This window comes from Sitodiplosis mosellana, unplaced genomic scaffold, assembly GCF_009176505.1.
Source record: "Sitodiplosis mosellana isolate CC-2019 unplaced genomic scaffold, AAFC_SMos_1.0 Smas_scaffold_5, whole genome shotgun sequence".
Classification (NCBI taxonomy): domain Eukaryota; kingdom Metazoa; phylum Arthropoda; class Insecta; order Diptera; family Cecidomyiidae; genus Sitodiplosis; species Sitodiplosis mosellana.
Window position 1 is genome coordinate 2,796,787 of NW_022595248.1, and position 15,483 is coordinate 2,812,269.

At 35.9% G+C, this 15,483-nt stretch overlaps 3 protein-coding genes across 6 annotated transcripts; 2 read left to right on the top strand and 1 right to left on the bottom strand.

The window, feature by feature from the left end:
- Positions 1–274: 274 nt before the first annotated feature.
- LOC129566771 (uncharacterized) lies at positions 275–2,514 on the top strand. Its single transcript, XM_055442993.1, has 2 exons — positions 275–924; positions 1,015–2,514. The coding sequence occupies exons 1-2, from the start codon at positions 768–770 to the stop codon at positions 2,358–2,360; spliced, it is 1,503 nt and encodes a 500-aa protein (XP_055298968.1). The 5' UTR covers positions 275–767; the 3' UTR covers positions 2,361–2,514.
- A 510-nt stretch (positions 2,515–3,024) lies between these two features.
- On the top strand, positions 3,025–5,149 carry LOC129566772 (ras-related protein Rab-11A). 3 transcript variants are annotated; one of them, XM_055442994.1, is made up of 4 exons: positions 3,026–3,315; positions 3,397–3,579; positions 3,711–4,025; positions 4,334–5,149. In XM_055442994.1, the coding sequence occupies exons 3-4, from the start codon at positions 3,824–3,826 to the stop codon at positions 4,771–4,773; spliced, it is 642 nt and encodes a 213-aa protein (XP_055298969.1). In that variant the 5' UTR covers positions 3,026–3,315; positions 3,397–3,579; positions 3,711–3,823; the 3' UTR covers positions 4,774–5,149. The 3 variants fall into 3 exon arrangements, with proteins under 3 accessions (XP_055298971.1, XP_055298969.1, XP_055298970.1); XM_055442995.1 differs by having other exon boundaries at positions 3,397–3,554; XM_055442996.1 differs by lacking the exon at positions 3,397–3,579 and having other exon boundaries at positions 3,025–3,356.
- A 2,080-nt stretch (positions 5,150–7,229) lies between these two features.
- Positions 7,230–12,264, bottom strand: LOC129566773 (uncharacterized). 2 transcript variants are annotated; one of them, XM_055442998.1, is made up of 6 exons: positions 11,788–12,264; positions 9,018–9,147; positions 8,557–8,884; positions 8,268–8,454; positions 8,061–8,167; positions 7,230–7,977 (listed from the first exon to the last, which is right to left on the bottom strand). In XM_055442998.1, coding segments are annotated over exons 1-6 (891 nt in total). In that variant the 5' UTR covers positions 11,789–12,264; the 3' UTR covers positions 7,230–7,839. The 2 variants fall into 2 exon arrangements, with proteins under 2 accessions (XP_055298973.1, XP_055298974.1); XM_055442999.1 differs by lacking the exon at positions 11,788–12,264 and adding an exon at positions 9,267–9,420.
- Between the last annotated feature and the right edge of the window lie 3,219 nt (positions 12,265–15,483).

Here is a 15,483-nt window from a genome sequence, read left to right on the forward strand (position 1 = left end):
TCGGCAAAACAAACCAAATTCCATTTGAGGTCATAAAACTGATTTGCTATTTTCTCCGTCTATTTATTCAGTTGTTTTATTTTGTGTGCAGCATTTGTTCAACAATTTCGAATATTCTCTGGACAAAACAAGTGATTGCTTGCAATATTTTTTTTTTTGGAAAAACAGACGCTGAATGTCACAAACCAATACAAAACTACAATATACACATTGTGTAAGTCAACGTTCAGTCAAAGGTTGCTTTGATGAGCGAACGATAGAGAAAGAGAGTGTGTGTGTGTTTGTGTCTTTGTGCGCGTGTTTGTGTATCGAACAGAAAAAAGAGACTAGTTCATTTTTCAAATGACATTCGAAACATGTGCTAAAAATTTGGACGGAACGCAAACAAAAACAATCGACACTAAGAAAAAATTCAAAATAAACAAAGAAATCATTTGTTATTGGCTGCGGTGCAAAAGCAAAGTTCATTTTTATGGAAACGTTCAGGTTAACACTAGTGTGGCTAATGAAATTCACCCAAATCATGGCGTTAAGTAGTTCGAGCTCGAGTTTACGAACATTATTATCGTCTTAGACGAAAGACATAGGCGACAGAGAAAAAAAAAATTATTACCAACTGAATGACAAAAAAAGAAAGTTAAAGGTTTTGTTTAGTGTTGCGTAAAAGGATTTTTTCCCACTATTTTTGGTCAACGATTTATCTACGGAAGAAAAAAAATTTCCAACGGGAATTTGTTGATGTGTGTGTGAGATGAAAAGAAGCATAAATGATTAAAGCCGTGCAGAAGAATTTATGTGAATTGCCCAAAGCAAACGATGTTGCACCGAGCAAATCAGATGATTTGACACTTAACCGAGACATTAATACCACAGACGATGAAGACGATGACTGCGTTTATGTATCGCCGGATGAAGCTGAAAATGGTAAAAAAAAGACACTTCTTTCGATGAAAATCACGATTTTCTCGTAATTTCACGACCAAACTAAATTCCACTTAAAAACTCAAATTCCAGAACCAATACTCATCGATTCGGACACAGATGGTGGCCGAACGACCAAAGTCTCGCGTACGAGACGAAAGACGAGCCAGGTGGAACGTGCCAAAGTGGTACCTGTACGACGAAAATTGATGTGCTTCTGTACGAGTATCTATTGTCGTAATTGTCTGAATGAAAATGCGCGTAAAAAATTATTCCAAATGTACATTTGCCATCCGATTATCACGACGCATGTGAAAATGTGCGAAACCGTTGCGCTGCTCATCAATTTGCCACAGGACAAAGTTCGTCGAATCTTTTCGCGACTGCAAAACTATTTAATCTCAGGCAACGATGATCCAACGGTGCTGCAACTGAACAAAGCGTTAAAAGGTTACGAGGGTAATTTTCCGCGAACATTAGCACCGCTAGAGCTGTGCCAAATCAAACGAAAGCTACTCTCCTCGAAACCAGTTTGGTTCAACAAGACATTTTCAGCGTGTTGCCGCATTTTTCGATACAAAATCACCGCGGCCAAACTGATAAATGTGCTGAATGAAACGGGTAAAATCAAATTCCGTCGTATAACAAATCGAATCAGTAAAAAGTCTAAATTGATTGCCATTGAAGAGAAGAAAATCCGGCTTGACCGTATCTCGTATATTCGACGCATACAAAAGTACCGCAAGGATGGGCAACGGATCATTTACATCAATGCAATGATGATTGGTGATAAAATGATTGTCATCGCAGCTGGCCACGATGGACCCATCACATCAGCATTCATAGCGACTACCAATGCTAGCGGTTTCTTGAAATGGCTATCGAAAGATATTATTTCGAATTTGAAGGAGAAATGTGTATTCGTTCTTGGGCCGTCGTGTACATTTCGCAGTGAAATTTGCATCCCACAACAGACTGATTCAAAGGATACGATCATTGCGTGGCTTGAGAACGAGAAAATCCCATATAAAACCGACATGTACAAGACTGAACTGTATGAACTACTCTTGGAAAATAGCAGAGGAAGCTCGGAAACGGCCGAAACGGGCTGTACCGTACATAAAAATCTCAACAAAATCGATCATGTCGCTTTGCATATCCCGAAAGAGAACCGTGATCTCGATCCATTCGAATACATTTGGTTCCAGATTAAGTTGCGCATGATTGCCAACGGAACGGCTTCGTTTAATATCAATGGACAGCTGACGAGTTTACCGCGTGACATTTGGATTGAACAATTCGAACGTGTTTACTCAATCGAAAATGTTTATCTGCAAATTGAACGTAACTTCGATCGGACATTTCGACGATTTCGCATTGATAACGACGACTTTAAGTCACATGAAATTTTACATGCAATTGATCACGTCTCATGCTAATGTTTACCCGTCACAAATTGTGTCTGATGCGCCACAGCCTTCGGCCGTCAGCAGTTTTTCTTTCTTTTTACAGTTAATGATTATTATTTTTTGTTTTTTAACTTTAAAATAAAGCTTTTTTTTTTGAACAAGTCATCGAATGTTATATATCGAAGATTGGGTGTTTTATTTATAGCAGTAAGTCATACATCAGGAATTTGTCGAAAATAAGCGCTTCAAATGAAAATTATCGTTTAATAGTTAGATGATTCATTTAAATTACATATTTGAATAGTGAATCTCATGGAAGTCTCCAATGATCGACGGGTGCAGTGTTTGAGTTTACAATGAAAAGCAATTCGACGATATATGAGATTGTTGCTTATATCTATCTTGTCGGTGGGTCGACTTTGTGAAACGATAACAATACGATGAAATAGCGTTGGTCTCATTCTCACACAGTCTTGTGACGCACACACACACACAGCTCACCAATACATCAGCACTGTGTCGTGCACTGACATAAAATTCCAACGAAAATGCACAGCATCAACATATTCCATTCCGTTTCGGTTGGTTTAATTCAAGTGGTACATAACCTCAACGCTCACATAAAGCTATGATCCCATACAATTTTCAATAGTTCGCCGTAGTTCCATGACGTTTCACATGTGCCAACAACTCAAGTCTCCACACACTGTAACAAATGGGAAGCGATTCATACGTGGTGACGTTCATACTTTTTCTGATGACTAACTTTTGTCAAAACACACATAAAGAAGAAAGAGAAGGAATAAGAAGAAGCAGATGCAGTAGCCAGCCAGCAGTAGAAGAAACGAAAAGAAAGAAAGAAAAGAAGAAAAAAATAAGTTGGTCATAGTTGTGTGTTATGTCGACTTAATTATATTTCAGTTTTATTTCGCATACAAAAATATACAGTACACGCGAACAAAGCCATTTTATTGTCGATCTGAAAGTGAGCATAGGCAAATTTTACACATTAATTTTATCATATCAGTGAGTGAAAATAATCCCGAACAAAATTTTCCAATTACAGACACAGTAACATAGTGTGAGGCTCGCTAGAGTGAAATACAGAGAAGAAAAAACTAGTACCGAAGAGAATATTCAACAATCCTCCCCCTTTTTTCACTCGATCTATTTCGCCAGTGTGAATTGAATTAAATTTTTTTGTTTGTTTCGATTCCATTCCCCGTAAGCAAAATCGTCGATTTATTTCGTACGTCTTCCTTTTTGTGAATTCGTCACTTTTTCTCTCTCTCTCTCTCTCTCTCTCTCTATCTCTTTTTTCCCATCAATTTAATATATCAATTTAATCATTGCAATTTGTGTTATTGTGTATTTGTGCAGTGAATAAGAATAGGCGCGGGTCAAGTAGCTGAAATCAGTGACACTACAAATCCAAGGCAAAGTAAACGACAAGAAAAAAAAAGAAAACACACGAAAGAAACGAAGTTCTAAAAATGGCTACCAGAGATGACGAATATGATTACTTGTTCAAAGTGGTATTAATTGGTGACTCGGGCGTTGGTAAAAGTAATTTGCTATCACGATTCACACGGAACGAATTCAATTTGGAATCAAAATCAACAATTGGTGTAGAATTTGCGACGCGCAGCATTGAAGTCGATGGCAAAACGATAAAAGCCCAAATTTGGGATACTGGTGAGTGTTTTGTTGGAAGTGTCAATCGATTGTTGATAATACGGAACTTCCTTTAATTATTAGTTTTTTTTTTCTTCCACTTTGTCCATTCTACAATAATCTCTATCGTTGCACATTCATTGAATGTTTTTGTTTTTGTTCTCTTTCTCTCTCTATCTCTTCTCTTCATTTCTTTTCGCTTCTTTTCCATGTGGATGTATCGGTGTGTATGATTGCTGTGCATTGTTCGTGTGTCATTCTATGGCGTGCTGCACAATATTTATGTTGTTGCTGTGGTTCATCATTATCATCATCATCGTGCCCCGCAGCTGGTCAAGAGCGATATCGAGCAATTACATCGGCATACTATCGTGGTGCCGTTGGTGCACTGCTCGTCTATGACATTGCAAAACATTTAACGTACGAAAATGTCGAACGTTGGTTGCGCGAACTGCGCGATCATGCCGATCAAAATATAGTAATAATGTTGGTTGGTAACAAAAGCGATTTACGACATTTGCGTTCCGTGCCAACGGAAGAGGCAAAATCATTTGCCGAACGAAATGGTTTAAATTTCATCGAAACATCGGCACTCGATTCAACGAATGTTGAGGCTGCGTTCCAGAATATACTCACCGAAATTTATCGTATTGTGTCGCAAAAGCAAATCCGTGATCCACCCGAAGGCGATGTCATTCGGCCAACCGTCGAACCGATCGATGTGAAACCCGTCTCAGCCGAATCAGTGCGCAGACAGTGTTGCCAGTGAATTTTCCGTTTCTACCCCAGCACCAGATACATACGCGATTTTGTTGTTTTTTTTTTGCAACTAAAAAATAACTAAAAAAAAAAATTATACATTTCATCCGTTGAAGCCGTTTCCTAGAAAAGAAAAGAAAAACACAATTTTCCCTATCCAGAAAAAAAAAACATAACAGAAAAAACAACAACAAAAACACCTTGATATAAACTGAGAGAGAGAATTTTCTAGTTTTTCTCCGAATTTTATTTTATATTTTCTAGAATTTATGAGAAATATTTTGTTTGCCGGTTTTTCAATGCAATTTGTTTAGGTTTGAAATAATCAAAATAATAAAAGAGAAATGAGATCTAAATAATAAACGGCGAATAAAAAGAAAGAAAAACACTATTTGTTATTTGTAGTTAAGTGAACACACACAGAGAGAGAGAGAGAGGAATGGGAAGAAGGAGAATATAAGAACCATCCTGCTTCTCACCGAAGAAAACAATTGCATTATTCCATATATTGATAGGCACGAATGTAGACCAATTTAAAGAGAGAAAAAAACAAACGTATGCCGGTTTTCAAAAGAAGATAAAAAACACAGCAAAAAAACTATATTGAATGGATACAATTTTAATATTAGTAATTTAAATAAAACAAAAAAAAAAATCAAAAAAAAATAACAATAAATTAATTTCGCTAATTAAAACCAATTGAAATCGAGGTCATTTGACACCATTAGAATTGATTTAATAACAACAAACCAATTAATTGTTCACGCTGATGCGACGAATTATGTTGAAAATTGAATGAATGAAGAGAGAAAAAAAATAATTGTTGCTAATTTTCAATGGAACTGCATTGTACACATTTCGCGTGGCTTGCGGTGCACAATCAGTTTCACACCAATATATCATTTTCACCAATATCATTTCAGGAGGAAAAAAATACACCGAATTTTTGTGAAAACGAAAAAAAACAATATCTGTTGAATTGAATTAGTGGAAAATGACCAATAGAATATTGTTGGTTATATTCCACTCTATAAAAAAAAAATACAATAATTTTTTTCTGCCGTCGTCACTTTCGTTTTGCGCTCGATGTGTGAGACACATGGAAATCAACTCGCTATAATATACACAAACTATGTATGTATGAATTAAATTTAATTAAAGAGAATGTATGCAAACACAAGACAGACGTCTATGTAAAGAAAACTGATTACAAAAAATGAAATATTAATAAATGAAAAACATCAACATCAACAACAACAACAAAAACGGAGTTTTTCGGGCTATTTCATCTGATCTTTTGGTTCTTTGACGTGTTTTTTTTTGCTTAATTTTTTTCTTTTTCTTTTTTAATTTTTTTCCTTTCTTTGCTCGTCATTCAAGTTGGCGCTGACAATTGAAAGTACTCCCAATTAAGTTATAGTTAGTCATTACAGGCTGTGATTAGAATTTAATCATTGAATGGAAAGAATCAAATGAGAGAATCTAGAAAAAGGGAGAATGATGAGATATGTTCATTCTCCCTTTTTCTAGATTCTCTCATTTGATTCTTTCCATTCAATGAATAAATTCTAATCACAGCCTGTTATGACTAACGGCAAAAAAAAATGCGTTTTATTTCCATCAGTCGAAAAATTTACATATTTTCCGTCGCAATCACTCAATTCTCATCGATATATACAAGTGGCGATATACAGCAAAATTTGACTTTGAAATTCGATAGCACTGTTCGAATTTGGAATAGCAATGTGTTTAGTCAGCTATATCAAAAATAGAGTACTTACCATCCGATTCCATGCATAATAATGCTCCATAATTTTTTCTACACGTTGCGATAAAATCGCGCATGTTGTTTTGAATTCATTTGATGCATTTCAATGTAACCGTGTTACATTGTCGCAACTGGCGAGTGTAATGCTCGCGAGTCACGACGCAATATAACCAGCGTACGATTTGTAGCTGTCACAGTTAGTTTATGTCATTAGAAGAGAAAAGTTTGTCTTGCTTTGTAACCCGCTTTTTTCCGATGCGGTCATTAGAAAAATAAATAGACAATTAACGAAGCGTTTGCTTGTGTGATTGTCGCGCGGTATTGTGCCGTGCACAAAGAGAGAAGGCAGAAAAATATTACACTTTGTAATAATAAAGTGTTTTATTGGTGTGTTTGTTGTTTGTATTATTATTCTCCAATTACATGTCAATGGATTGCTAGATAGAAATGGTATTTTCTTCTTCTATTTCTTCATTTTCATTTATGTCTCCATTCCATTGTTATGTCATTCAGATCAGCCATCGATTCGCTCGTCATTGAATGAGCTTTATTTGTCTGCTTTTTGAAAGAGCCTCTTTCTATCGATGACATCAAGTCAACTATAAAATGTCAATCATAAACACATTCGACGATTTTTGCATTGACAAACCAATATGTACTTAGAAAACAAATAGGCAAATAAGGTACATACACAAGCATTGAACTATTCGTCGATAAATTTATTATTACAACTACACATTTGGTTGGCATTTGTTCTGTGTGCCTAAACATATAAGCTTACGTATATCTACGGCGGTGTGTCTTCGTGCTATCGATTGAGATAGCACGGTTCGATATGAAAATTAAAATGTGCGACGATAAATAATTTCGATATTATACAGAGACTAGCAACCCTATGAGGAACTTTATAGTCTATCCATCTATGAAAAAAAAAACCATTGAACAAAATTTCTTTTTCAGTTTACTATCTGTCAACACTGTTGACTCGACACATTCGTTTCGGTGTTTGTTTTTATTGCTATGAGACGTCATATGATACGCATATTTATTTTTGTACACTGTACAAATAGCGTTGAACAAGAGTAAAAGAAGACGAACGAACGAATGAAAAAAACCAATTAGTTGGTGAAAAATTCGGAGAAAAAATAAAAATGGAACAAAATTATGAATTAAACATGCAGGGATGGTAACTGGGTAATGAAATAAATTATGCTAATTCTTTGTTGTATTGTGTTTGTTCTACGAAATGTATTTTTTCTCCAGAGCTCTCTGTAGCTTGTAGATGATAAAAAAAAACTGTTGCTCCATTTATACTTGGTTCATGTTGTCTTGAAGCCATTGCAAAATCAACGATATCGTCTTCGTCGATGGAACACGATAGTCGGCGTACGTTTCAATCTCCGATCGTTTTGACACTCGGAACGAGAGACCGTCTCCCTTTAATGCCTGTCATCATAAATATCATCAATTATAATTTGCTGGGTACGGACGAAAATCAACGAGAGAAAAAATTAAACAAAAAAATGTACCTTCATTGCATCCTCATCGGTGGTGTCATCACCGGCAAAAATTACTTTCACTTTTTCGGGCCAATTATCGCCAAACTCCTCACGCAAAATGTATAACGCTGCTTCACCTGTGATTCAGCCGTGGATACATAAAATGAAGCGTTCGGTTTTTATTGCCGTGTTTATTATGCAAATGAATTTTCGTCTCATTGTCATCGGCAAACATACCTTTGTTCCATATTACGGGCGGTTTTGCCTCGACGGCCGCATGAGCTGCATTCGCAACATATCCATATGACTCAATTATACTGGTCGCACGGGCTTTGTACGTCGGTTGATCAACTTCGGGTACATCACGATAATGAAATGTTAACGATTGCTTTTTATTTTCAACCCAGGCGCCATTACCTCCCAACTGTGTCAGTCAAAATATAATTAAATAAATAAAAATCGCTTTAGTCTTCAAACAAAGGCCGAAAACAGAGAAATAGAGAGAGAGTGAGACCTTGTCACTTACGCTCGTTTCAAGTTCAGTGACCATTTTTTCGTATTTTTGACGCGTTTCTTCGTCAATCTCATGGTGATACCGCGATTTATTCCAGAAAATGATTTCCAATCCGTGATTACCGGCATACGTAATCTTCTCCAATTTCACTTTTTCACGCGCGTCCTCCGCCGACCGTCCCGAAATTATCGCCAAATACGTATTTGGATTGGTTGCTAGATTTTTCAACGCAGCCTCAGATTCTGGATCAATCTCCGCCAAACTAGGATGTGGAGCTAATGGAGACAATGTTCCATCGAAATCCAACAACAACGCCAACTTGTCATCTTTTCCAATGTAGCTGTCAAATTGTGAATGGAATTTTTTTTTTCGCAAGTGTTAATAAAAATTCATCGAATTTTTCAATGAAAAATTGTGGAGAATCCAAAGTAGATTCGAAACATCGGAAATAGAATGAAATTGGGTCAACTTACGATGACAAAACGTCATTGATCTGTTCAATGTCTCTAACAGTAGGCACAGTTTTAGCCATCGCTCTTCCTTCTATCGCCAACAAAACACAACTACTGAACGTAAGTACAGAAATGACAGCTGCCAAACTCACTGTAATCAAAACAAAACGAGAAAAAAAACACGGGACAACGATAAGTAAATGGATAAATTTAGAAATTCGTCGATTTTCGATGTTGTGAATGAATTTTTGCCAAGAATTTTATACACACATGAAAAATGGTACAGCACGTGTATGTGCGTCGAGCAATCGGAATGGATTATCAAAACGTAGTCAATGGACTGTGAATATGGTTCACACAATGAATTATCTCGGTCGGCTTATGTAGACGATTTTGTACGAACGAAAACCGTAGGTGACTGAAAGTGAGATAAGGCGACACATTGATTTAAATTTGTCGTCGAATTGCTGTTGTATTTGCAAATAAGTAATTGGAGTCCCATTCTCTATTTTCCATGCCTTGGATTTAGTATTTCTTTGAACTATCGATAAGCAGCTGATTGACGCGCGAGATTATACAAAGGGTAAAGCGACAATGCAAACAGGCGGAATATATAAAGATTGTGCAATGTTTGCGTCCCAACTGACGAACGGGGGTATTTGCTATCACAACGATTTGTTTTCCTTTATCGATTATAGGTCATTCTCGTAAGCATACGATGAAAAAGAAAAAAAACATTGAAATGAGGAAAAAACACTCCCAATAAAACAGAGATAATCGCTGCTTGTCAAACACACACATTTCCTATGTCGTTTTCATTCGCTGCATTTTAATGAACTTTCGGAAAGTTTTGCAAGCGTTGCCCCTGTAATTGTAAAGTGTGCCGAGAGTTTATGAATTACGCATTTGGAGTAGAAGTCGGGAACAATTGAATTCGAACCGATTCGCGTATAAGATTTTCAGCAGAGATGACTTTAGCACACTCAAGTGAGCTACAGCGCACCCGAGTATTTTTGTTGTTTTGTCGTTCTACTTTAGCTTTTTGGCCAGGATTTTTTTTAAATAATATTTTGTGTAACATAACGAAGAAGAGGTTACATTTTCTGCCCCCGGTATTCGCATTGTGAGGTCATATGCACCTAGTAATTACGCGCATTGGCTCAATTTCGCAATAATACGCAATTTCTACTTTTGGGGATTTTTTCTTCATATTTTACTAATATAAATGTGGTTTTTCAAAAACTGTTCTTTGTTATGTTACACAAAATATTGATACAAAGTTTTTTTTTACCAAAATGGTAAAGTATAACGAAGAAAAAAACAAACAAAAAACAACACAAATACTCGGATGCGCTAAAGTCATCTTTGATTTTCAGACAATTCAATATGCCTCCACAGTGCGAACTCTGCCCAAGAATAGCCTAAAAGTATGCAACAACATGCTAAACGATATCAATTGCTGAAAGATGAAACGATGCGATAATTTAAAATTACTCGGCCGCGCGCATTCAATTTGTAGTCGAAAACATCGGCTCAATCAATTTAAAGTTATGTAATGCAAACAATAAGCAATTTTCATGTCCAAGGATTACGACTGAGCTGTGTGTTGAATGCTAAACAATGACAAATTGATCTCTTTTCTTCTCTCTGTTCTTCTCTCGCTCTCAGACGTGTCTAATTACGTAAGAAATAGTACTGAGCAATGAGCGTGTCATTCATTCAACAAGTGAAAACAAAATCACCGAACTAACAACAACAACAAGCAATAGAATGTGAAAAACGTTTTTTTTTCGGCGAATTGGCGGACGTTGCGACAGAACGTGTTCACGTTCGTCGTTGTGGTCATCGCAATGAACGTTAGGAGCCTAATCGTCCGAATCATTATTTTCAATCTTTAATTTGATTAGAAAACTATTTATCGTGTGTAATCATGATGTTGCAAACACGTTTTCGACTATGGCTCGAATTGAATAATGAGCTATCGTTTAAAATGACGGCTTAATCAGTCTAGGAAGCCGCGAATGACTTCGTCAATTTAAAGGGGCTTCGATTTTAAAATAAGAATTTGAACTTGTGCACTTTCCCACTGTGCTGTGTGGCCCGCGCTGTGTGTGTTTTGCATGATAATCGCGCATGATGCTGATACACTTATGCTCTACGCACAAGTAGAAAAATTCAAACTGGGGGTAAATGACTGACGCAGCGCATTTTTTTTTTCTTTGACATAAAAATAAATCGCTATTATCAATTGTGTACGTATTACGTTTGAATGTTTGTATGAAATAATTAGCAACGCAAATTCGAATTTAGACATCGACGGCGACAAAGAAAAAAAAGGTCGAAATAGCAAACAACAAGTTAAATAAAGTTTTTTTTTTGCGGAATTGTAAACAAAACAGTTATTTTTGGAGGAAAAAAAGCTCATACGATTAATCCCAATTTAATATTTATTTAAAAATTGAAGAACTGAGCACAAAAATTGAAGTTTCATTTGTTTCGCAAACTTTTGAGTCGATCAACATCAACACTCATTTGATATACATTTGTTTTTCGTTAGGTTTTTCAATTCTTATCACTTGCGACGTCTGCCACATGAATTTCACCGTCGTTTGAATGAGAAATATTACAAAACTATTGAGTCATTAAATTAAAGTTTGATAATAATTTTAAAAAATCTCATCATCGCATTACTTCGATCACGCAAACAAGCGACTTTTTTGCATAAAAAATGACGTTGAATGAAAATTATACACTACAGACATACGGAAAAGTATCTGAAAAAAAAACTTACTTTTGATTTTTTTCTCCTTTTCGTTTGGATTTAAAATAAATATTTCATCTATTGCTAATTTAAAATCTGGTCGATTTTTGTTGTAAAATTGATGTACATCACTTTTTGTTATAAAAACTAAAAAAAAACAACTTAAAATGCGAATCACGTGCGGCTTAAAATGCGAATACCGACTTGTTGCTCGTAATATGTCGTATAGTCAATGGCAATTTTCACCTGACTAAATAAAAATCACAATACTTCCGGGATGTAAATACTTTAAGCAAAAAAAAAAAAAAATTCATGTTATTATTTTTATTCAATGCATGAATTTATCGTAACGTCGTTTCCATTGTTGGTTTGTTTCGGTTTTGGTTTGGTGATTATTTTTTTTCTTCTCCTTAATATCGCAGAAACGAAAAAGTAAATTGGCTTGAGCTCGCACACGTTTGTCACTTTATCTCTCTTAACACTTCAACGTTCGAATAACGCCATTTGATCTTCACTGTGGGGTTTTATTTGTGCTGATAGAGAGAGAGAGAGAGCCAGGGCGACGTTGTTTTCAGAGAGTGGCAGTCCGATCGAGACCGTGTCTGTGTATGTATTGATAGACGAATGAAAAACGAGCAAAATCATGAATTGATTGTATGCTACCCGCTCTTGCCACAAACAACACATATCGCAAATATCTTTTGTTGCTCCATCGATGCGAAAATAGACACCAAAACAAGTGATCGCGTGTGAATTATTCCGTTTTGATTTTGTTCTGCTTGCCTGTCGGTTTTTTTTTTCTTCTTTGACTTAACTCATTTGATGTTTCATGCAATTTTTTTCGTGAACTTTTGCCAGTGTGTATGTCATGTACGGCACACGTACTTCACCATGGACTATGCGTCATTTTGCACGTTGATAACTTCTCAACGCTTTTTTGCCGCTCTATTTTCAATCATGCTATGACGTGATCATACTCTCTCTCTCTCTCTCTCTCCAAATACATTCATCACAATATCGCGTAATCGTACAACTTATGTCAACAACAACAAATCGACTCATATTTTGAATAATAGTATGCTGTAAATGAATACTAAGAAACAAATTGGGTAAGCTCAATTGCATTATATTAATGTCGGACCACCATCCACTCAACTAGATCAATGGCATGAAATGTGCCACTTCTCTCGGTTTTTTTTCCTTCTCTCTTTCGTTCGGCAATAATAACGGTATGAATTATGTCCTCATAAGCCCAATTGATAATCAGACGGTTTATCAGCTTAAAAGAGCCTCCATTTTATTTCATAAAGCATCCAAACCGAATGAATGCGGTTTTATACATTGAACATGTCTCTTTTTGCATTCAGCTAAATGGAAATGTACCGTCATTTGATAAATAATCGTCAATTTTGTTAGTCGCTAACACAAAGCGACTTCTATTCGTACAAGTGTCAAGAAATTTTAGTAGCCACATTCCTTCACGCAATTACACTTCGTTAAACGTGGTATTTACCGGATATTTCACGCTTCGCCAAACATATCTGAGAGACGAAGACGATTCAGTTACTTCAAGGTCGAATTAACGTTCGATTTTCAAACTTTGTGTGTGTGTGTGTGTGTGTGCGCTTTTATGCAATATCCAATAGAATGTCTTTTAACTACTACTTTTTATTCATCTCTTCGAACTGGTTCATTGAGGTGTCGCTTTGAATGAGTTCAACGTGCGAGCGCGCTAAATGTGTTTCCCAACAGCTGTTTTAATTGGATTTAATTCAATCATCTATATAGATAAATGTATGTATTATACATTTTATAAGCTAAAGCATACAACCCAAATCTATCAACCCATTGACATTAATCAAACATTTGGACGAAAGTTCGGACATATTTTAACCAAATTAATGGCAGTCATTTGGTTTTTTATGTAAGTTTTCCGAACAAAAAGGTGGACTTCGGACGATGTATGCTTTTATCTTACTCTTATTTTGGTACCTGAAATGTTCATATTTCGTGAAGAAATTCATTCAAACGGAAATTGTCACGGAAGGAAAAATCGCGAGTGAAAAGAATGTTGTTATTTGACGAGTAACACACTTACGATTCATGTATGAAGTAAACGATCGGCCAAGTGAGAGCAATGTGAGCGGAGTACAAAAGCAGCAAAATCAATCAGCAGAACGAATATGTATCAAAAGCGAATCGAGTTGATCGATATTTCTACATAAAACTAGAGGTGTCAATTGAACAAATTTCGAACAAATTTTTTTTGGGTACGTTTCGAACAATTTCGAACAAAAATTTTTTTCAAACACGAACACAGTAAACAATACAGCGGCACCTAGGGACTAAGTGCAATATGTCATACTTTCAACGCTTGAACTAACACAGACGCGTACTTGTTATAGCAAACTATGTACATGATTCTCTATTTCTCCAACCAGTCGCCAGGTGCCGCTTCATTGTTCTTGTTTGACGTTTCCTATCTATTTGTACAGACGATCAGCGAGGCTGCACGAACATTTCAGGTCGAAATTCTGAATTTTTTTTTTCGAAATTTGTTCGATTGACACCTCTACATAAAACTGAGACAGAACAATAATTGCTTGGATTGATCTAAAGTTGACATTAATTTCACATTCGAATTTCCTCGAAATGTAATTAAATTGAATTGCAACTTCATCGAAACGCAAATTCTGTGAAATATTAAAATTTGCTAGACCATAAAAGTGTTGAAAACAGCTAATTTCCCAATGTTCAATCTCGTTTTTCAAATAAACTGCCCAGACTCAATCATTTATTGAGTGAGTGGTCTGTGCAGATAGTTCTAGTAATGAGATAAGAGTATCGTGAGAATTGTGATTATCAGTCTTAATTGCTATTCATTGATTCGGTTCGAGTTTAAGGGACACACCTTCTCCGGTTCCACTCTATTTCAAGAAACGTGACCGAAAAAAATTCAATGAAAACAGTAGTCGATCTAGGGGAAAAGAACTATTGGTATATTTACTTTATTGACACGTATTGACAAATATTCACAGGCATTTGCACTGCGTTCCGTAGTGTTATTGTTGTGGTTTTCTTCTGTTGCTTCGTCTCGTTCGTGGCGAGCACGAATGAAAGTTGCAAATACGCACATTTCATTGACCATATTTGCATGCATTCGCAGCTAGTTATTAAGCGCATTGACACGCATTGACGCGTATTGATCCAAACTCGGTAGAATATGCGATTATTTAGAATATTTATATTTTCATTTACTCAGTTCTTTCCCCCTAGTAGTCGATAAGTCCAAATCAGTCGAAATTTAATCAGAAAAAAAACCACAGGCCAAATAAACAACATGATGATATTATCTAATGTTGTACCTCAATCTACCTTATGTTAAAAAGTGCTTATATCAACCAAATAAAACCAGTTCGAACGAATTATGAATAAAGTTTTGATAATGTTTCGCAAAGTATTTGATAAATTGCTTCGCAAACTCGTTTCATTCATATTTAACCCTCTAATGCATACAACCGCCTCTAGACGGGCAAAATTTGAACACCTGTGGAACGTAAACCGTACATCGGATCACATTGCTTCGAAGAGAATTTTTATTCGTCAATGTTCATTCTTTGTTTTTGTCTTTGGCAATATTTGTCTATGTAGTGTGATTGTAAAGTTATAAACGAAAATTTGTGCAAAAACAAAAATTTGACAAAATAAATTATTCGAACTCTAAAT